This window comes from Acanthisitta chloris, unplaced genomic scaffold (genome assembly GCF_000695815.1).
Source record: "Acanthisitta chloris isolate BGI_N310 unplaced genomic scaffold, ASM69581v1 scaffold6316, whole genome shotgun sequence".
NCBI classification, from domain to species: Eukaryota; Metazoa; Chordata; class Aves; order Passeriformes; family Acanthisittidae; genus Acanthisitta; species Acanthisitta chloris.
Window position 1 is genome coordinate 8852 of NW_008676382.1, and position 22584 is coordinate 31435.

A 22584-nucleotide genomic window follows, 5' to 3' on the forward strand; every position below is an offset into this window, starting at 1 on the left:
AGCTTGAGTCTGTGCCCTCTTGTCCTGCTGCTGGTTGCCTGGGAGAAGAGACCAATCCCCACCTGACTCCAACCTCCTGTCAGGGAGTTGTAGAGGGCATAAATTTAATAAATAAATAAATTAAATTTAATCAATAAATTTAATCAGAACATCTGACCAACTAATGAAGCAGCTGTAACTGGTCTATGAAATTTCCTGTGGCAAAGGGTAGGAACACATGGCAATTTGTTTCTCATTTCAAACCACGAGAGCATAGCAGGGCTGAAGGAATCCATTTGAATAAATGCAGGTAGCTGTCATTGCAGTCAAATGAAAAAACAGTGCATGACTTGGCACACATCACATTTATTCCCCACAGACAAAATGCACAGTCAAAGAAAATGCTGCATTTGCAGACACAAACAGCCCCTCTGAAGGAGATTTATTACTAATGGAAATGGTACTTAGTTTTTCTTAGAACAAAAAAACATGATGGTTGCTGAAGAAAAGCCACGAAAGATGGGTACAAATGCATTTGGTCATCTCAATCCTGAAACACTGTGCAGCAGAGAGTAAACTACATTGACTGCTGCACCTGCAGAATCAGACTGTCCCACTGAGCAGAAGCAGAAAAGGCACTTTTCTCCCTCTTTAAAGAGCATTTGATTCACTTCAAATTCTAGAACTTCAGTAATTTGTATTAAAAATACTTAACTTTTGCCTGGAATGAAATTCTAGGGTAGGAACAGACCTTTGGAGATCTTAATCTTTTATAAACCTGTTTCACCAGAATTAAGCCAAAACTGTACAACCTTTTACATTCAGAAACAGAGACAGACACCACCAACCTGCTAAACAGCACTGTTATTACAGCATTTATTTGACTTGTCAGAGAACATATTGAAATCTGTGCTCTGGTTTGATTCGGTTCAAGAGTCTCCCATGACATAAATGAGAGCTGAAGTTCAAATCACTAGGTATTCTCCAGCTCTCTTGAGTCTGAGAGAGTCAGATGCAGCTGAAAAGCATTTGCCTGATGCACAACTGAAATTGCTATGTTCCCATTAAAGATTTTTTCCAACAGGTCATTATTTTCTGCCAGTTACTTAGTGAAAGAAAACTTTACTCAGTCCTAATCAGAACTGTATCCATTCCTTGTGCATTTAAATGTAGGTTAAGCCTCCAGTTACTGACTGCATTTCTATATATTCTGCCTGTGCATGGGATCCCAAACTTAGTGCAAATGGGAGAACATACATAGTAAGGAATACTTGCAAAATAAACTTTTTTAATTATGTGTACTCTTGAAGAGCAAAAAGAAAAAATAAATTGACATTCCCAGAGCAGTTAAAGAATGCTAAGAATGTGCACAAGGTACATTTACCTTTCTTTGGAGAAGGCAACACAGAAGCCAAATTAAGATTTTTGTACCCATTCTTCCTGGAGGGACTTAGTTCCTCTCTAGGGTTCTAGCCACCACTACATCTCCCTCACCAACACCAGCTGCTGGGTGAGCCATGTGCCAGTGAGTAACAGGAATCAACAACTGGCATCAGATTTCCCCATCAATTCCTTCTACCTTTTCTTTTAGAGACTTCTTTTTTTTTCCTAAACTCACTGGGTTTTGCCTTCCTTCTCTTTTGATCCAATCTATCTTGTTTCTCCACTAAAACAAAGTTCTTCCCTGCTTTCTTCTTACAAGGTTAGTTGCTGCTCAGCTTGCCCTGTAGCCTAGACAGATGTTCATACCTCATGTTACTGGGACATGTCTTGCTTTGGGCTGTGTGCAGCTTTCCTGACTAGCCAATTCTGACATCATCTCTCATACCTTATTGCATCAATGCAAAAAAAAGACAAGCTGTTTTAAGGGGAAACATCTGTTTTTTCATCCCATGTTCAAATAAGAGCAGCAATTCAAAGAGAAAAAGATACAAGATAGGACAAAGCATGGAGTGAAATTGCAGGAAAGACCAGCTCTCCTTTAAGTAACGACTACAAAATAACCTTACCTCATGCATCAGGCTTGTTCACAGATTACTGTTTTAAGTGCTCTGTTTTCAGATAAAGCACCCCTAGGATAACTAGCAATGCTGTAAGTGTCAGGACTGGGAAAAATTTGTAGAGAACTCTGCATTATTACCTGTAGGAACTGCTGGGGGTGCTGGGCCAGCTGTGACTGAGCTGGTTGTTGAACTGTGGTGAGCTGCTGCTGCTGGTCCTGCTGACTTTGCTGCTGCTGCTGCTGCTGCGTTATTGACAAAGTCTGTGTCTGCTGCTGTTGGGCAGCAAAAGTGGGATAAGCTGTCACCACCTGTCCCATAAACATAGTACTTGGTACCATTACTGCTCCACATGCTACTGGGGCTGTGACAAGTTTTGTTACAAGCTGTTGACCTTGAGAAAATCTGTTAATAGAAAAAGACATTTGGAGACCCTTTAGGAAAAAAACCCCAACTTATGAAGCATCACATGCACTTGAGAAAGGCAGATTTCTCCAAAGTCATACTTTGCTGTAACTACATGGGTTTTGCTAAGTCTGCAAATGTGCCATTTTGGGCACAGTTTAGTTTCAAAGTTGTATCCATGTATAGCTAAAATCACATGATTTTTAATGTTACTTTAGCTCCTTTTGTTTATGATCCAGCTACATAAACACAGCATTATAGCAAATCATCTTGAATACTGGTCTCTAAGATTTACCTGATTTGTCTGTCCTGGGTAAAAGCAGTTACTGCAGCAGTGTTCTGGTTGTTGTTCTGTGCTAAACTAGAAGGAACCTGGACCACATTTCCTGTTGTTGGCTGAGAAATCACCATAGTGTTATACAAAGGTGCCGAGACTGTATTTTGTGACTGACTGGCAAGAGAAGACTGTTGATTGTGTCCACTAAGTACATTTTGCTGATTATGCTGGAAAGAAAAAATATTTTGAGATAGTAAGTTGAAAATAGGCAGATACTACAGCTGTACTCATTGTCATTGCCCATACTTCACAACTGCCAGTGTTCTTTCTATTCAATGAATTCCCAATTAAAGTACACAGGTATTTCTATTGACAGAGGATCTGGAGGTAGAACTGGCCCTCGGTCAACTGAGTCTCTTACATTAACCTTTTTTCCTGTTCAGGTTCATTTTTTTTCCAAATTTTTCAGCTACTTGCATACCGTTTGTTCAAGATAATCTTTTCCACTCCTTTAGCACCTCTGTGCCTGACTTAGACTAAAATGTGCACATCAAGTCAATGAATTTCTTACTTGAAAGTTTGAAACTAGCTTCCTGCTGAAAAAAATCTGCCTCAACAAATCTCAAAAACAAAGTATGGAATGTGGATAAAGATACAGAGGAGGATGACCACAGAGATCAGAGGTGGAAGGAGCCTCCACACACAAAATGGTCAAAGCTATTAGAAGTGCTCAGCATGAAGAATGGGTTCTATGGAGACACCTGTGACAAAGGACTTGAAAAGCATGTATGACTGAGAAGATGAAAATGAAGAGCTCCTCAGTGTGTTTCCCACACATGCTAGATGGCACGTTTAAAAAGCAAACATAATCATACTTCACAGAAAGTAAAGCTGTAGAACTCACTCCAAGGTACTGGAATTTCAAAGATTTACATGGAATTGAAACAAACTCATTAAACTCACAGAAGAAAAAGGCTATTACGTTACAGATGTCATACACCTATTGCATCAGATGGAAAGTGCTGAAAAGTAGAAAAGGCACTGCAGAGGCACCAATATACACTTGTCCTGTTCCTATGCTTTTACTAGAAAGTAACTTGTCCTCTAGTCAGGACAATGGGTTTAAATCTCACCTAGTACCAACTTCATATGTGTTCTGTCACAAAAAACTCACAGACATGCAAAAAAAAAGGCAAGCTAAAGGTTTTCTTGATACTGGTCTTTCAAAAAAGCTACTTGTTATTAATTATTTACATGCCTAAGTCTTAAAATAAAAAGAAGATCTGAAATTGCATTATCAAGAACATAAATGCATTTCAATTATAAAGCTTGGAACATTAAGAAATTAACATGTCTCAATGGACACTGTTCAAAAGAAATTTTGGAGAGGAATGTCAAGGAAGCTATTGTGTTTCAGCTCTGGTTTTGAGCACATATTCTACCCAGCAAAACCAATAATGAGAGTTTTACCTGTGTTGCAGTACTCTGCAAAGGCTGCTGTTGTATCATGTGTGGAGTACTTATATGGCCTGTGTTCATCCCACTTTGAGTCTGATTAGTCTGAACAACTTGACCTTGCATGTTTATTGGCGTAAGCTGCTGAACATTAGAAGAATTTCCAGAAGGAAGCTGCACAGAACCAAAGTTGAGTCCAGAAGCTGACTGCTGCAAGAACATCTTAAAAAATTCCACAAGTTATAGGGTCAGTATTGAGAGACTCAACTGAACTGATAAGGTAAGAATCAGAATCCTGATTTCTAGAGTTCTAAACATGAAGGTTCAATATTTGTTCTTAAAGAAAAACCACTATTTAGAGACTGACTAGTAATGTAATCTACAACTGTCTAGAGACAAAATGTATTTGAGATCACATTTCTAGTTGTGTGACCTTCAGCAGTGACAAAAATTCAAATGCAGAACATCTCAGAATCAACAGATCCAGGCATAGCACCAAGACCATAGTCTTCTTTTGGCAATCAGGAAATCATAATGATTATACTGAACTTTTCAACACTGTCGTAATAAATGGAATTCAGCACAAAAATACCTGAGTGCTTACAAAAAGTTAGGCCCAAGACTACAAGACAGAATGTGCAGCACCTAAGTATTTTCTCTAGTTTCCACATTCTTGAACAAGGCCCCTCCATGCTGCATGGGAAGGGCTGTGAATCTCTCCCTCTGAGGCATCAGTAAGACATCTACTGCTGGCAGGCTCATGCTAGACATCATAGAACACTGCAAATAGCACATGTCAAACTCCTACTCTTCCCACAGAATTTAGGCAACATACTCAATACTTCCAGGTAGTATTTTTTGATACTTTAGTCACCAATCCACACTGAAAATTTTATTTCTTTAAGGTGTATTTTAGTTTGAGGTGATAATTTTTTGTTTGGTTTGGGTTTTCTTTTAACTAGAAAAACCCAATAGGGTCATTCTTTTCTTCCAAAGACTGCTGCTGAAAAGAGAATGACCAAATTAGAAAAATATATATCTTGGCTAAAAAAAAATGGGAAATCAGGGAGTCAACTGTTAGACTAAGTAATGCATCCTCTAGATTTCTTGTCTTTCTGGCACAGTAACTACTTCAAGTTTACTATGCCAAGTAGAACTACTTCACCAGGAGGGTGTGTAGGAAGACCACAGCCTGACAGGACAGTTCAAGAAAGGCATGAATTTGACACTGTTGACCTAAAAGAGGAAACAGATGCTTATCTTGCAGATTTTGGATTAATATTCTAATGGCTGCAAAACTCTGCAAGAAGTAACAACCACTGTGCCCCTTTACACTTAGGTTTAGGCATAAGCTAAGCTTGAGCAGCTCACCACTGAAAAGATACACTGGGGCACTTCCAGACACATTCAGAAGGAACATGGCAGGTACCTTTGGAACAGCAGCTTCAGATCCTAAGGATTTTAGGCATACTAGGCCCAGATGAGAGGTGACAGGATAGGGAGGATCACCTTGTGGAATTAAGTGTCCAAGACTCATTTTAGATGCCTCAATTCTCTACAGATGAACCATGTAAGTGTTACACAAACTCACCTGGAGTCCTTGGCCATGGACAATTTGAAGCTGCTCTTGAATCTTTCGCAACTCTTCCTGCTGCCGGTGAATATTTGCCTCTATCATGCGTGTCCTTTGCTCCAGCTGGTCCTTCAGATGTTGCATAGCTCCTAACTGAGCCGAAAACTGAAACACAGGCTGTAGTGCAATGAATACATTAAAAGCTGAGCAAAAATGACATTTAATTTACTCTTCCACAGTAGCAAAGAAATCAAGCACTGCTTCTTAAACTGCTAATAACCATAATCTGAGGACCAATTCGTTACAATGACAATGTCACAGAATTCACGTTCGATGCATCAGAATTGGTGAACTACAAAAATAAAATTCCATAGCACGAGAAATTGACTGGTGTCCAAATCACCAAAATATATATGTATTTTAAAAAATATACATTTATATATATATAAGGCTATATATATCTATATATGTAAGGCTATAAAAATCCTTAGCAATTTACATGGCACTGTAGATGTTAAAGCTCTCTCAGGTTAAAAATTAGAATTGTACCAGCTTGGAAATAAAGAAAAATTCACCCAGAGCTAAAATATATGCAAATAACTTGGGAATACCCTCAGTCACAAAGTGCTGAAGGCTGAGCCCACAGAGAAACTACATTTGCCATGTCTATTCTTCCCTAGACATCTGCCACAGGCCACAAGTCAGTGTCAACTTTTGGTACTTATATCCTATCTACAGGACACAGATCTTCACTTGAACTTGATATCGCTGGTTTTATTCCACAGACCAAGCAGCCTTGTGTTACAAGCATATGTATAGAAAGTTATCAGCAAAGCTGATGGATTCTTAAATTCTTGCCCTGAAGTATTATATTAACTATGTTTATATCTACCCCATTAATGGCCACGGCTGAAAAATATATCCACACACATAACAGGAAAGAAAAAAAAAAAAAAGGAAAAGTGTCAAATTAGAATTAGGGAATCTGCTCATTTCAAGAGAATACTTTTAAAGGTGAATTTGGCACTAAAGAACTCACTTTCTGAAAGAGAAATTAACCTTTTATTCAGAATATAGAAGCAGAGAATTGTTTAGGTTGGAAAAGACCTTTGAGATCATTGAGCCCAACCATTAACCCAGCACTAAAGCACATCCCTAAGTGCCACATATACACAGCTTTTAAATACCTCTAGAGATGGTGATTCCACCAATTCACTGGGCAGCCTGTTCCAATGACTGACAACCCTTTCTGTGAAGAAATTTGTCCTAATAACCAACTTTGATCTCCCCTGGCACAAATCAAGGCCTGTCCCTTGTTACCTGGGAGAAGAGACCAACACCTGCCTCACTACAACCTCCTTTCAGGTAGTTATAGAGAGGGAGTAATGAGGTCTCCCCCAAGCCTTCCTTTCTTCAGGCTAAACAACTCCAGCTCCCTTCATCACTCTCTATAAGATTTGTGCTCCAGGCCCATCACCAGCTCTGTTGCCCTTCCCTGGACATGTGTCAGCACCTCAATGTCTTTCTTACAGTGAGGGACCCAAAACTGAACACAGGAGTTGTGCAACCTCAGCAGAGCCAAGTACAGGTAGACAATCACTGCCCTGGTCCTGCTGGCCACACTATTTCTGATCCAGGCCAGGATGCCATTAGCCTTCTTGGCCACCTGAGCACACTGCTGGCTCATGTTCAGCTGCTGTCGACCAGCACACCCAGAGCTTTTTCCATTAGGCAGCTTTGCAGCTACTTTGCTTCAGATCTGTAGCCCTGCATGGGGTTGTTGTGACCCAAGTGCACCACCCAGCACTTGGCCTTGTTCAAACTCATACCATTGGCCTCGGCCTATGGATTCAGTCTGTCCAGATCCCTCTGCAGAGCCTTTCTGCCCTCCAACAGATCAACACTCCTGCCCAACTTGGTGTCATCTGCAAAGTGACTGAAGGCACCCTCAATCCCCTTGTCCAAATCATCATCAGATATTGGAACAGAGCTGGCCCCAGTACTGAGCCCTGGGGAACACCACTAGTGACCAGCTGCCAGCTGGATGTAACTCCATTCACCACCACTCTGGGCCTGCCCATTCAGACAATTTTTTATCCAGTGAAGAGTACATCCATCCAGGCCAAGAGCAGCCACTTTCTCCAGGAGAATGCTGTTCTCTAGGAGAACAAGACTGTTCAAAAAATAATGAACAGTAAAGCAAGTTAATCCATACCTGGGACATGCCAGACTGAAGCTGTAAAGTTGCAGGCTGAGACATCGCTGGCTGTGCTACAGGTTGTCCAAGAGACTGTGAGCTTAAAGACTAGGATTAAAAAAGTTGTTCCACAATCGTAAGAGAATGTACTTCATACTTGACACAAAATATTTCTATACATAAAGTGTCAAATCCAAAATAGCATCGCATGAACACATGATAAAAAGTAGGAATGTTTCCTGAAATATCTAACCTTAAATAAGGTTAATTAAAAAATAAGAGCAACTGATTGTATATATACTATATATATAATTTTTCCACTGTTACAAATATATAAAAGCAGCAAGTATAAAACAGAAATTAAATTGCAAATGTTTTAAAAGTCTCAATTGTAGTAAGGGAAAAACTTTTTCAGCAAGTCTGGATGTTAAAACCTTTGATTTATTCTTAAACTAACCATTTTTAAAATACATACTTTAATAAGCATTCTATTTTTTAAGGGAATATATTAGTTCAACAGGAAAATGAGCAGCAAGTACATAAAGCATGACATTTTCTCATGCTACCGAGATTTCATAAAGTATATGAAAGTATTCACTAATATTCTTAAATTTATATGAATTCTCTGTAGGGACACACAGAGCCTTATGCTGGCAATTTTATAAATATATATATATATGTGTGTGTGTGTGTGTGTATATCCAGTAAAAATACAGAATCATTGAAAGAAGTTATGTGTGAGCAAAAGAAAATTCACACATGATCTTGGCAAAAAATCTAAATGCTTAATTACTGTATCCCTTAAAATATAGTATACCAAAGCTGCATATTGGTGATGCAATTCTGAGAGTCATGTACTCCAAGTGAAACTCTTACAGTTTATGTGTTTTCAGAAGAAATAAAACAAAGGTCATATGGATTAAATAATTGCTTTTAAAGGAGAACTACATTGTTTAAGTACAAATTTTTTCTCTGACGTTACCTGACTGCTCAGAGATGATCTTCTTTGTGCAGTCTTTTCATGGCCAGATAAGCTTTGCCTGGGAGGAGTGCTAGTGTCCACTGTCATCTTAGTTGGTGTTGCTGAAAATGTTGAGAGTCAGAACAGAAAGAGACATGTTAATAGTTATCTCAATTCTGTAATGCAATAATCAAATCATAGAAAGCTTTTAATGAGTAGAAAAAGCCCTTAAAGCCTGGGGTGCTTTTTAAGTCTGTCCAACAATAATGCAATCTGACTGAACCAGGGTGTTCTAGCATCTGCCATTGTACTTTTAGAAGCAGAAATTGATACACAACTTCTTTTTCAGAGTGGTCTGCAGATCTCTGAACCACCAAGAAAGGACATTTTCACTCTCACACTTCTCACAAAATGATTATTAACTGCTAGTTATTCATTTAATTAAGTAGAGAAAGCCTTTCCTAGAAAGGCAATTATATTTTCAACAGTTGGTGCTTACATGAATGATCCGATACTGCTGTATGTGAAGATTTTCTTGAACTCCTGGAGGAAGCAGAAGGTGTGGGGCTGGTATCAAACCTTTCCAGTGCTTCTTTGAGACTCACTGTGTTTATGTGATTGTCAGACCCAGAGTCCTGACTCTGAAGAGACACACACAAACAACAATTATTTATCTGATTCAGCACACAATTTCAATCCTGTTGGAAAATACCTAAGACCATGTTGTTTCTGATCAACCCCCTCATGCAGGTGACCGTGCAGAAGTAGTGGCCTGTTTGATGGCTGTAAGCTTGATAAGCTCAGTTTCCATTTGCAGCCTTTGTCTTTGGAAACCAAAGCTATATAAACCTAGAAACCAAAATGCATGCAGACGTAGGTCACAAGCTGACTGCTGAGCTGACCTCCTTCTCTAGCAACTCAATTCACTCTGAACAACAGTGTAATGAGTGAACTGCTCACTCTCTTGAGAAAAGATGAGTTCATTCCACTAGAAGGAGCACCAACAGAAGAAACTTGCTGAACTGCCAAGGGAAAACATTTCTGAACTGTCACAGTAAAACATGACAGAGCATCTGCACAAGCTGACTTATCTAAGACTCACTGAGCTTCCAAGGACATTAATGCAAAATTAATTTTGTATACTTCTAAGAAGTGGGACAGAGTCACACAATCCAACAGCTCCTTCTTTCCTCTTGAGAATTCCTTTAAGGCATCGTTGTGTGCTGACCTTGGATTTTCAGATTATGGGAACTTCCAGGAAGTGAGAACATTTATTTATGAATGTAGCTCTGCAGAAATCAGGTCTTAATAAGGTGTGGCCAAGTCAGAACTACATGCACATCAACTCCTGAAGAGAGGAGGCTAAGTGTTACAGGCAGAGTACAGTTAAATAAACACCCTTCCTAGACCTTTTATAATTTTAAACAGTCCTATTATTTAGAAAGCAAATAATTACTTTACCTGTAACACGACAAAACACTTTTTGCTGCTGTATATTCACTAAGGTATTATTTTTAGTATGAAAGATGCAAAATAAAACTACATAAAACACTCACTTTATCTGCTGTTATCTCTGGAAGAGACTCCTCAATACCAAGTTCTCGTCGTCTTTCTGCTCTAACTTCTGCATAACTAGAAGAACAAAGAAAGTGTGACTACTATATTCTTGGATGATTTAAAAAATATGCCACAAAAAACCAAACTCCTCAAAGCCACCTTGCTTATACAGTATCTCAGGAAGTTTTCTAATGATCTTTTAAACTGCTATGACTTCTCTATCTCCAAAAGTACCAGCAATACAGCTGCCACCCCAGTAGGATTTCTCTAATACAGATTTAAAAAAAGTAACTTGCCTTACAACAGTGTGCGTACAGACAATAAACTCTGGCCTGGAATTCCACTGGTGATACGTGATATAGTAATGTGTTTGCAGCCAAATCCATTGTTGTCCCTTTGTAAGGAATCTGTAGTAGCATGACTTCCCTTTCCCATATTGCATTACTATAAAAGTGAAGAATACAGTTTACTGTCTTTCCAGGCTGTAAATATTCCAATTACATACAAAAACATTATTTCCCAGCTTCATATGGCCCCAAACCATGTCTAAATCCAGTACTAGGACAATGATTAAGAACAGATTCAAAATTTTCTACAGAAAAAGCAAAGCTGCATTTTTTCAGAGAACTGAAGAACCCAAACTCCCATTTTTGTGGGGCTTTTTACATATCATGAAAAATTTACATGCAAAGAATTTAAATGCAGCTTTATGAAGAAAAGCATAGCTAAACAAAAAGCTTACTCTGTTCCATGTTTAAACAATTTTTGCACTTATTAAAAATTAAAGAGCCTTATAAATGTTGTTGGAAGAACTGGAGAAGTAGTAGACATAGGCCTGTGCACTCTGATTTACCACAATGAAAACTCTAAATTATAAGTTAAAGCTGTTTTGTAGTTCTGTATCAAAAGGAAAAAGGATAAAGAACAGCAGAACAATAATGTCAGATGAATGGGAGTAAAGACACTTTGCTCAAATATATCACAAAATTTCACCAGAACACTTGTACAATTTCACAAACTTGTTCCTTTTAGCAACTTAGTTGTACTCACAGTGCTCGTGACATTTTGCCAGATTATCTAGATCATCCACGTGATAATAATCGTAGCCTGATGTTCCCAAAACTTCAAATGGAAGATAACCTATTATTGGAGGTGCCCTAATTAATAAAAAAAATTATGTCATTTTATTTTCATACAAAAAAAACCCAAAACAAAAATACTTAATTATACAAGCTTTCCTGTTTACAGTATGTGCTCTGAAAAAAATTAAAAATTAAACCCAACACAAGCTATGAGTAGTTAATGCTGATTAGTGAACTCTAAATATTACAGCCACCACTGTGATTCAGCTACTATTGCTGCTATACATAGAAGGAATTGCACCTGTGATCCAAGAATAGGAACTTCCATTCTAAGCTATGTCTAGATGTGAACTCTTCGTTGGGTTCTTCAACAGTGCACATTTCCTAAAAAGTAAAAAAATAAAAATCTCTCTCAAAACTGCTCTATTCTAATTCATAAGCTCTTTCAAAATTCAGACTTACCTAAAGTTAGTAGATAACTCCACAATAGTTATAATGTTATTTTTAGACAGCTTCATTGGTTTTGCTCATTTAGATGTACAGTACTGAGGTAGAATCCAATCTCAACTCGCCAGGCTGACACTTGGTTGATTTAAATGGAATAGCCATGGCATGAGATTAAACTCCAGCTCAGTATCTACAAACACAGTAGTACAAGCAGAAATCAATAGTTCCTGCAGTTATGCTTTTAAATTGTAACACGAGGAAGAAGAGATGAAACACTCCCACCAGACACTCTGATTTCTGTCTGCATTTATAACAGCTGAAAACCAACATTAGGAAAATGGTCATGTTACTCTGAGTTTAGGAATAGGATTCTTCCTTATAATGAATATAAAGTTCTCTAAATCTTTTCAAGGGCACAGACACGTACTACAAATAACACACTATTCTTATGTTGAGAGCTCATGAGAAGTAAGAGCACGATTGTATTTCCACTACCAGAACAAACTGTCGAGGTATTCTGCATGTTGTTCTAAATGTATTCCACCCAAATTTATCAGTGCATGTCAGCCAACTTCTACTGCTTCTTCCAAAGAGGTAAAGATGCCCCACCAAGTACAGTGCCTCATGCCAAGACAGCAACAAAGCCACATACCCCAAACCAGACAATTCTTTTGCAAACTCCTCTAGCAATGCCTAACAAGAAGGAGGATGGATGATGGAATAATGTGTACGTACAAATACACTCCTCAAAGAACTACAGTGACATAAGACATCAGTCGTCTTTACTGTGGGACACCTGAGCATGTTTATCCCTTGTAGGAGCTTGCAATGGTATTCCCAGTGCCAGGAACACAGTAGAATCTGTGGATGATCAAATACCAGGTGAGTTTCCTAAAGACTGATCTGTGGAAGCTGCTGCCATACAGATGTGGACAGACTGCTGCTCTGCAAGTATCTATAACTAAAGTAGTCCTGCAGAAAAATACAGTAGAAGACTAACTGTTGTTCCTACAAAGTGACCACCTTCCTTTTCATTCTTCTGGGTTATAATACAGAGAATTCAAGTAGATATTTTGCATTTTTGTTAATATATATTTCTAAGTTTTCTTTCTACAAAAGGAAAAACTGAACATATCTAGGCAGTATTTTTTCTTCACCTTCATCCCTGTAAAATCTAAAGACAATGGCTTAGAAAGTGAATTGTATGACGGAGGCAATGAACAAAACCACACTGGGCACAAATTTATGACTCTTGATGTGACTTCCAGTTAGTAAGACTTAACCTTCAATCCTGAAACTACCCCTAAAACCCAAGGCTCATCTATTTGCCTAGAATTACAGCATTTAATAAAGCACCACTCATAGCAAAGTAAGAGAAATGACAGAGCAAGAGTATATCCTTGAGATATACTTTTGATTTGTTTCTTTTAATCTAATTATTTTGGCACAAGTCAATACAAAAGTAAAAATCACTTAAGTGCAGGCAGTAAAATCACAGTAAAACCATCATTGTTAGAGAGGAACTGGCAGCAGGTTAGTATCTGATTACTCAATGCATTGATATTAATGATTTGCAGATATTTCACTGTAAAATACCCCTGGGCAGAAGCCAGCTTGTTCAACAAGGCATCTTGTTGAAGTTGTCAACAAGGCATCTAGAAAAGAAAGGACTTTCATTTGTAACAAAAAGTATTCTGGTAGAATCCTTATGGCTGGATTAATCCTGCATTCTTGATAGGATTCAATCATGTACCAGCCAAATGTTTTAAAGGATGTGTAGAACCAAATCCCTTCACTGAGGAGCAAAATTTGTGGCACAATTTGTTACAAAAGTGGTGGGGTCATATGCATAAAATAAAAATGTGAACTTTGAGAGATTATTCTCTTGAATGCTATGGCTTTCTGCAAAAGCACTGCATATCCTTGAGGAAATTACACTCTAGGAAAAAAAAACAAAACAAAATCATATACAATCTGAAATAAAGTGAGTAACTGACAGATGAGCAGGCAGGTTCCCCTTTAAATAAGGCAACCAAGTACTAAAATACACATCTCATTACTGGCTGCATCACACATCTATTAGTGAAGTTACTGGGATGGTAAAGTTCTTGACATAACACTTGCTTGCCAGAGCCTACTCCATGCTAGTCTCAATAATAAGACAAGGTATCAGAAGAATATAAACAGATATTGCCACACTAGAAGTTCTCACTCTAATGTTAGTCGTCTTCACAAGACTTCCCAGATGAACAGCACTAGTCAAAATCCTTGGGAGAATCTTAAAACTTTTGTAACATGAAAGCTTCCTTAGGCACTCGGGGCTCAGAGGTTCAGGTACAGGAATGAAACTTTGGCCAGAGTATAATATGTGTAAGGCTTCAGCCCTCAGCGGACTGAGAGACCTGAAGATTATAAATGGATGTTCCTCAGCTTCCAGAAATAGGAAACATAGAAGTTTATCTATAGACTGTTAGACTTTGAAAGACAAAAGTATTTGCAAGTGTCGGGTTGGTCTTTTTTCCCTCCAGTATTTCATGAAGCAAAACAGATCCACATTTAACATCTCTACTAACTGTAGGCATAACAGGAAGAATGTTATTTAGACCTGCATGAGAAGTGTCAGATGAAAGATTTCCATAGTTTCAGGAAAAATAAACAACAAACTTTCTCTGGCATGCAGTCTGGAGAGACAATTCCTATTTAGCCTGACAGAACACAAGAAGTTTGTATGATTTATCCACAGGCTCCCTACTATGCTTTCAAAGTGCAAAGTATAAAAATCCTGTCTTCAGAAGCTACCACCAGCAATCTTCATCTTAAGACATCAGTGTTTTAAACCTAGAGGCAGAATGTCTAAAGGCTCAGAGTTCTTGTATTACAGACAATAGTTTAACAATGGGTCACATACAATTCATGGCATTTCTTTACAACTGAATTGCAAGAGTTAATATTAGATACCTTGATTCATACATTTGTGTAAAACATATCATCTGAATCACAATCACAGACGATACTGTACTGTATCTTGAGTACTTAATTTGACTGATTTTGGTGAGAAACAGGATTATACTTAATCTAACGACAAATCTTATACACATCCAGTTCTAAAGTTGGAAAAATACCTTCACATTGTACAGTACCAGTTATGCAAAATGTTCTGTTTAAACAACCAAGTTAATGAATAACAGCATTCAAACAAAACAGAAGATTTCTATTACCTCAAACCCAACTCTTTGTTATTGACAAGTAATGTAAGCTTTCATTAAGCCCTCCCAGATTTGCTTCTGTGTCAAACTGCAGAAAGACCACCATCAACACAAAATTCATGTCCAAGTCTCAACTAAAATTATTAATTTCTCCAGTGAAAGTGGAATCTTGATGCAATCTTTCATTTTGTTTAAGTTAAACTTGCTAAATTATATTCCTGGGGACGTCTTTGAAATTCATTTCTTGCATATTACTATTTTATATGACTATTCAGAATTAGCATTCAGCATAACTTCACTTGATACTTTGCATAACATTTAACCTATCTGAAGGAAGAAATAGATTCTTTCCATTTCATGTAATATAGCTCCTTAGGGTTTTGATTCATATTTTAAATGCTGTGCACATTCTCTCTGAAGTTTTCCCATTCGGAGTTCATTTAAAAATTGTACAAAAGTGATTTCATTTGTACATACCTTGATAAATTGAGGTGTAGCTAATCTAACTGTGGCTACAAAGCAAACTTTCTCTTCATACGAAGGCCGGTGTGATCTCTGAATAGTTCCTTCAAAACCATTGTGCGCTGAGTTGGGAACTGAGGGAAGACAGAGCAGAAGAGGTCAACACAGATGACAATAGAAGCATGGAGGAAAATGACAGTAATATCACAAGACAAATGGCCCAGTATTTATCTAATCTGGTTTGCTTAACATGCATTAAGATATTACATATCTACACCTATATGCACAGGAGTTGTAGTTACTCAGTAGTAATGGGAACACAAATATCAAGTAACTCTCCCAAAGAACTAAAATTACTAATATTATATTACCTGACAAAACAATTTAAAGAAACTAATATAACTTAAAACATTAATGAAAATACTGCTCAAATCCAGAAGTCATCCATTCAGACTCCATTTTGACAGTTGCTAACCTTTCTAACCAGTTTCTGCAGCTACTCTCCAGCAGTTTCAATTAACAACTGCTTCCCTTACACAATTGAGAATAAAAACTACCAAAACCTACATTTCACTTCCCAGTTGCCTGTATAGTGAGAATTGTGGGTATTCAGTACCACTGATCTTCAAGTTAGTCACCTTCTGAAGTATGGGTTCTGCTTAACTAAATTCAGACTATTTTAAAGCATTTGCTTAAATTTCTCTTATGTTCTTTTTAAAAATGTTTTACAAGATACTAATTTTCTTTAATTGAAAGCATTAAGCATACTTGCTACATTTTGCACTCAAATGCACAGACCTACAACACCCAATAGGCAATTTTTCTTCTTTTCCATTAAACCAGTATAGACATGATATAATTCTGCTTCAAGCTCTTCTTTTGAACGACTGATTTTGGTTCATCATTACATTTTGCACAAGGGTCACAAAGCCAGTTTAGCTGTGGAGCTGCCTAAGTATTCCACTCTAACATTGCTGAAATTACTTACCATGATTCAAACACTTGAAATTTCCTATAAATTTTACATATTCATATGTAGGCTGCTCTTTTGGATCTATTGTTCCTCGCAGCATATGGCAACAGAATTCTAGCTGATTTTTGGCTGAGAAAAAAAATAAACAGATTAATAAGCTACATGCTTGATGAAGCACACAGGCAGCATGGAATGGAAAGCAGGAATAGTTAAAGTGCATACACACTGAGCTACTACAAGTGTGAATACAACTGGCTACAGCCTCTGCTTTTAACCAGCATAATATTAACTAACCTAAAAGAGAACTCGTTTAGTATTTGTGCATGGAGGGCCTGAATGTTAATGACATAGAAAACCTCTGAGAGCCAGAACTATGTTAAAGAACATGCCCTAAACTTAAGTTTATTAAAGCAGGGGCTTCAAACCCCATGAGGTTGCTAAGTTTTTATTCTAGCCAACTGCTAAAACTGTCTAAATAGAAGCTCCATGAACAAGATGAACATTTCTAATACAAAAGAGTGAAATTCAATTCAATGTTGAAAACTCTACTCTTAGTGGGGGACACAAAAAAGTGCTTCTGTTCTTCAGGGGTCTCAAGTATATGCTTCTCCTTCAATAACACTGGAAAAACTGATCACATGTGATTCAAACTAGGTAATTTTTCACTACCATATTGGTTTCCTCTGGGATAGGGTTAATTTTCTCCACAGCAGCTCACATGGTGCTGCATTTTGGATTTGTGACTAAAACAGTACTGATAACACATGGATGTTTCAGCTATTGCTGAGCAGTCCTTATGCCATACAAAGGCTTTCTCTTTTCTCACATCACCCCACTAGTAAGCTGGGGGTGCACAAGAAGCTGGGAGGGGACACAGCTGGGAAAGCTCACCTAAGGGATATCCCATACTGTATGATGCTGTGCTCAGCTATAAAAGCTGGGGAGACATTTTTGCTTCTGGCATTTGTCTTCCCAGTTAATACTGACACATGATGGAGCCCTGCTTTCATTGAGGTGGCTGAACAAGTGCCCTACCAACAGGAAGCAGCAATCCAATTCCTGTTTCACTTGTGCACAGTTTTTGCTTTGACCTATTAATCTGTCTCTATCTGAATCCACAAGCTTACCTAGTTTTACGCTTCTGATTCTTTGCCCATCCCACTGGGAGGAGTGAGGAAATGGCTGTGTGGGGCTGAACTGCCCCTGCCTACAGGGGTTAACCCGAAATAACTACTTACATTTTAAGTATTCCGGTGTCAATGAATCACTTTCCAGCAGATGAGAAGACAATATTTTATAAATTTCAGAATGTTCCCCCTCTGGGATAAAATTAAATACACTCTGATCCACAAGATCAGACTGAAAGAAAAAGATTTAATAAGCATTAAACTGATGCAAGATGTACAATGTCACAAAGCCTACTGCATTAATGCAAAACAATTCCACAGTTCATTACTAGCTCAACAAAGCCACCTGCTGGAACACACATGAATATTTTGCAAGAAAAAGATCTCACTCTGATCTGCCTTAATTTTGACACTGCAAACCATTTGATGAAAACTGTTATGAACACAGCAGATAGACATACATGCTAAAGAGCAATGAAGCTTGTATTAACCTCCCTGGGATGCATCAATTTCAAGTAAAGGAGCATGTTAAGTAGAAATTACAGGGTGTTGTTCCAGGGCACTACAACCCATTGTTGGCATCCAGTGCATTGAAATGATATCTTGGAACAAAAGACAATCCCTCCATACATTACACAGGTTATTGTTACTGATAACTATATCCAATTGCAATTGATTTTATGTATACACTTGTGCTGGTTTGGCTGGGGTAATTTTCTTCATAGTAACTGGTATGGGTTTGGTTTAGACTTGAGCTGGAAACAGTACTGATAATTCAGGGTGTTTTAGTTATTTATCAGCAGCATTTACAGCAAGCCAGGGCCTTTTCTGCTCCTCACCCCATCCCATGTCACCAGTGAGGAGGCTGTGAGTACAAAAGGAGTTGGGAGGGGACACAGCCAGGACAGCTGACCCCAGCTGGCCCAAGGGATATTCCATACCACAGGGGTTCATGCTCAGCATATAGAGATGGGGGAAAAACAAGGAAGGAAGGGGGAGGACACTCCAAGTGATGGTGTTTGTCTTCCCAAGTCAGCATTATGCACGATGGACCCTACTTTCCTGGAGATGGCTGAAGAGCTGCCTGTCCATGGGAAGTAGAGAATTAATTCCTTGGTTTGCTTTATTTGACATAAGGCTTTTTCTTTACCTATTAAACTGTCTTTATGTCAACCCACAAGTTTTCTCACTTTTACACTTCCAACTGCCCCCCCTGTCCAACTGAGGGGCAATGAGTGAGCTGCTATGTGGGGCTGAGTTGCCAGTTACCACATTTTGTAATCGGTTCTGCAACTATGTACACAAAACTGGGAAGAACAGAGATGAATGAAGCAACACTGAACAACTGATCATATGCATAAATGCATTTGGTGAAGTATTAAAAATAGAGGGATCATAAAATGTATGTTTGGAATATATAAATCACACCCAAAGCAAAGAACAAGTGTGCCTCTGAGAACTTGGCAAATTCTAAAAAAAAAAAAAAAAAAAAATTTATGAAACAAAGATATTACCTGCACATTTAAAAAAATTCTCAGACTGTTCCCATGCATATCTTAGAGTAATGTATTTATTCTACCTCTTATCACAGTAAGACAACTAGCCTTTAACAATAACTTGTCCTTCTCTTCTGGAAAAGAACTGGTTTGCTCATTAATTGTTTGCACTTTTAAAGAACTAATTTGGCTCATTTCAGAATAACATTATTCTTTAAAAACTAGAATATCAAATTTAACCAATGAGCAATACCACCAAGATTAAAGATGAGTTAATGTGATAAACCCAAAAGCATATACCTAACTTAAACAGTAGCACCAGCAGCAATGTATTTCTTATCAGAGTTCTGTGTCAAGAAAGGAGTATAACAGCAGTTTAAAAAAATTCCAGGGATACAGCTCTTTAGTAATATTCTTCTGGCTCATGTAGAGGCTGTGATAGGTGTGAACTCTAAAGGGTCTCCTGCAGTCAGCTGTGTTACTTCAGTTACATTGAACAGAAAGTGATGCTAGTCTGGCACTTCTTAATCCTGCCTAACAGTGCCGACTGCATTCTGCAGTTCCAAAAAAAATGTTTAATACAGCAGACAGACCAGTAGGAAGGAGTTGTGCTGAAGAAAAAGCAGAAACATTAAAACAAAGCATACATTTGTCCTATAATGCCAAAAAGGCCAAAAATTAATTAGCAGTCATAGAATGCCATCCACAGACAAACTAATATGTTACTGAAAGTGGTTTGTACTTACTGGCAAATGTTCAAGTAAGGGAGTTATACTTTCAGACACATATATTATATTTCCATCTGTCATAATTGCTAAAAAAAAACCATCAAGAGCCTGAAATTAAACATAATGGGCTGTTAAATAAAAAGAAACAGAGCATATTGAAAATGTTAAGCTATATTTAACACAGAAAATAATGTAGACTAATTTTAGTTTAGTTTATTATGGAAATGTGGATGTCTTTCACTACCAAAAATTCTTATCTTGTTTTTGTACTATGAGCATTGTCATTCCCACACTGTTCTGATGTTAAATCATCTGTGGTTTCAGAAGCAAGTGCATATATCACTAGCCACTGTTTCCCCAACTCCCACTCTGCCTCCCAAATATTTTTACTTCCATCCTCATTTTGAACCTCAGAAAAATGAGCTAGAGACAAAGGCAAGAGGAGGTGGAAAAATTAAGAGAAGAACAAGTAAAAGAGCTGGTGAAATCAATGAATTTTTCTATTTAAAAATCTCAATATTCTCAATCTTGTAGTAAGACTTTATTGAGACTTGAAACCTGTGAGATACAATTCTGACTGCCTTATTGAACTTACTGCCTTATTATTGCCTTACTGAACCTGAACTTATTTCTTCTGAACATAACACAATGTTTAGTTGAATGCTACCAACAAAAGCATGACAGAACTGGATTTCTAAGCAGGAAATTTTGAAGCTCTCATCTTCAAAACAACATGTATTAGGTGATTCTTTGAACATTTTTAAGCACAGAAAACCACAACTTTTAACTTTTTGTATCTGTGCATCAAAGAAAAGGTGCTTGCTAATTTGTAATATTTTTCATGTAGCTATTATCAAAAATTGTTTCACTAACAAGATAAAAATTACTAATTTCCAAGGAAATAATAGCTTAAACTGAAAGTTTATTTCTAGTAGGCTTCCAACTATTCATGTAATCTTCAGCAGCAAAGTAATGCTCACACACCAGTTTTGGAAGGCTTAACAAGTAAATAAATTAAACATTTATTGCTCAGAAGTTACATGGATGAGTTGAGCCTTTTTCATGATCAGCATTTTAATTTATGCATAACGATTCTTTATTTATCTAGTACCTTCCTTATGTCTATAATTTCAAATATTGTCACTAAGCATGTTCATTTATGGGCTTGGTCTGCAATGTTTTATGTCATTGAAAATGCAGTTAAGACAATCTGCTTTGCATGACACTCCATACATAGGAATTTTGACAGTTTTCTTCAAGAAAACATATAGCTACAATTAAAATAGGAAAATGTCATTAAACTGGAAGATTTCATAATGGAATGACTGCTGGTGTGGAATTATTCTACTCCCACAAAAACAGAAATAATATACCTCTAACATTAACTGTGTGAACTCTTCATTACTAAGGAATGTTGGTTTCCAGTCCTGTCGAATTTCACTGGCATCTGATTGTGCAGTAATTTCTACAATCAAACATATAGACAGTATAAGAATTCATAGTTCCAAAAGTCATTATTTTCACACTAAGCTGCATACACAGTAAGAAACAGCAAAAAAGTTCTACAGTCTCCTTTGTTATTTATTCATTACATACATATGTTGTTCCTTAAAGAGAAAATAAATGTCTTCTCCCCTATGGCATCATTAGATTTGTCTTGTCTTTCCTTCAACCAGTTTGTGCTAGAATCCTGCCAGACTTCAAGGTAATACTGAACTAGTGACAGTAAGTAATGGATTTTGACAATGGAAAAATACTCTTTCCTCTGCAACTACAATAAAATGTTTTATTGAGAGTGTTTACAAAGATTTAGAAAGCCAAAATTCCTGATCAGTTTAGGCCGTTAAAATGGCAAATCCTCAAGTACCTTGGCCAATCCTTGTCATTCTAACCCTACACTAAAAATTGTCACTGTCCTTTCACTTCTTCCCACTCTTTTCTGGTTATGTTTAAAAAAAGAGTAGGTTTGCAACAAAGATTGTTAAGAGCTGTATGACAAACTCCACTCTAGAATTCCTGTCTGTTACATACACATAGATGAATTTTGAGCAGAGATTCCTGTAGGACTTGAGAAATATATAATTAACTTCCCATACATAGGTGAGAGAAACAACAGCTGCTAAGCAAAACCTGACCCCGGGATCTGAAAGCTGATGCTTCCTTATCAACTGATAACTGAAACAACAAGAAGCAAGACCACATAGCACTTCAGTTTTGATGAGTAACAAGGGCATTACAGAAGTGCTGCTTCTAACAACAACCTTGAACAAGTAATCAAATATTTAGACAAATCAAAAGAAACAAACCATGTCGTTGAGGTTTTTGATTTCTCAAGGGCAAGTCTGTACAAAGCCATAAGCTAGAATTAGATCAGATAGCAAAAAGAGCCAGAAAACTTGGAATTAAGTTAAATACGCACAGGGCTTGAATACTTCATAATTTTGGTTCCCACACTGAAGGGGAAAAACTTTACAAAAGTGCTTTAGACTTAACTAAAAGAACAGTAAGCAACAGCAGTATCATGCAAGAAATGTGCTGAAAGTGGAAAGCTGCAAGAAGAGGTGAATAATTAAAACCAAAAGAATTTCCAATTATCAGATCTCACAAAAGAAATAAATTGATCAGGCTTCTGCTATCTGTTATCACAATGGTATCATGA

At 37.5% G+C, this 22584-nt stretch overlaps 1 protein-coding gene across 2 annotated transcripts in view; it reads right to left on the bottom strand.

Moving 5' to 3' along the window:
- CLOCK (clock circadian regulator) overlaps positions 1-22584 on the bottom strand; it is a 31709-nt gene that overhangs the window by 1517 nt on the left and 7608 nt on the right. Inside the window, exons 5-20 of one of the 2 annotated variants that reach the window (XM_009076112.1) lie at positions 21299-21390; positions 19944-20033; positions 17813-17933; positions 16590-16703; positions 15617-15735; positions 11788-11870; positions 11455-11561; positions 10701-10848; positions 10404-10479; positions 9347-9488; positions 8869-8969; positions 7905-7994; positions 5708-5854; positions 4132-4338; positions 2680-2888; positions 2120-2384 (exon numbers count right to left, since the gene is read on the bottom strand). In XM_009076112.1, coding sequence (XP_009074360.1) covers positions 2120-2384; positions 2680-2888; positions 4132-4338; positions 5708-5854; positions 7905-7994; positions 8869-8969; positions 9347-9488; positions 10404-10479; positions 10701-10848; positions 11455-11561; positions 11788-11870; positions 15617-15735; positions 16590-16703; positions 17813-17933; positions 19944-20033; positions 21299-21390 — 2111 coding nt within the window. Of the gene's footprint in view, positions 1-2119; positions 2385-2679; positions 2889-4131; positions 4339-5707; positions 5867-7904; positions 7995-8868; positions 8970-9346; positions 9489-10403; positions 10480-10700; positions 10849-11454; positions 11562-11787; positions 11871-15616; positions 15736-16589; positions 16704-17812; positions 17934-19943; positions 20034-21298; positions 21391-22584 lie in introns of both variants that reach the window. The other variant, XM_009076111.1, reaches the window with a different exon arrangement.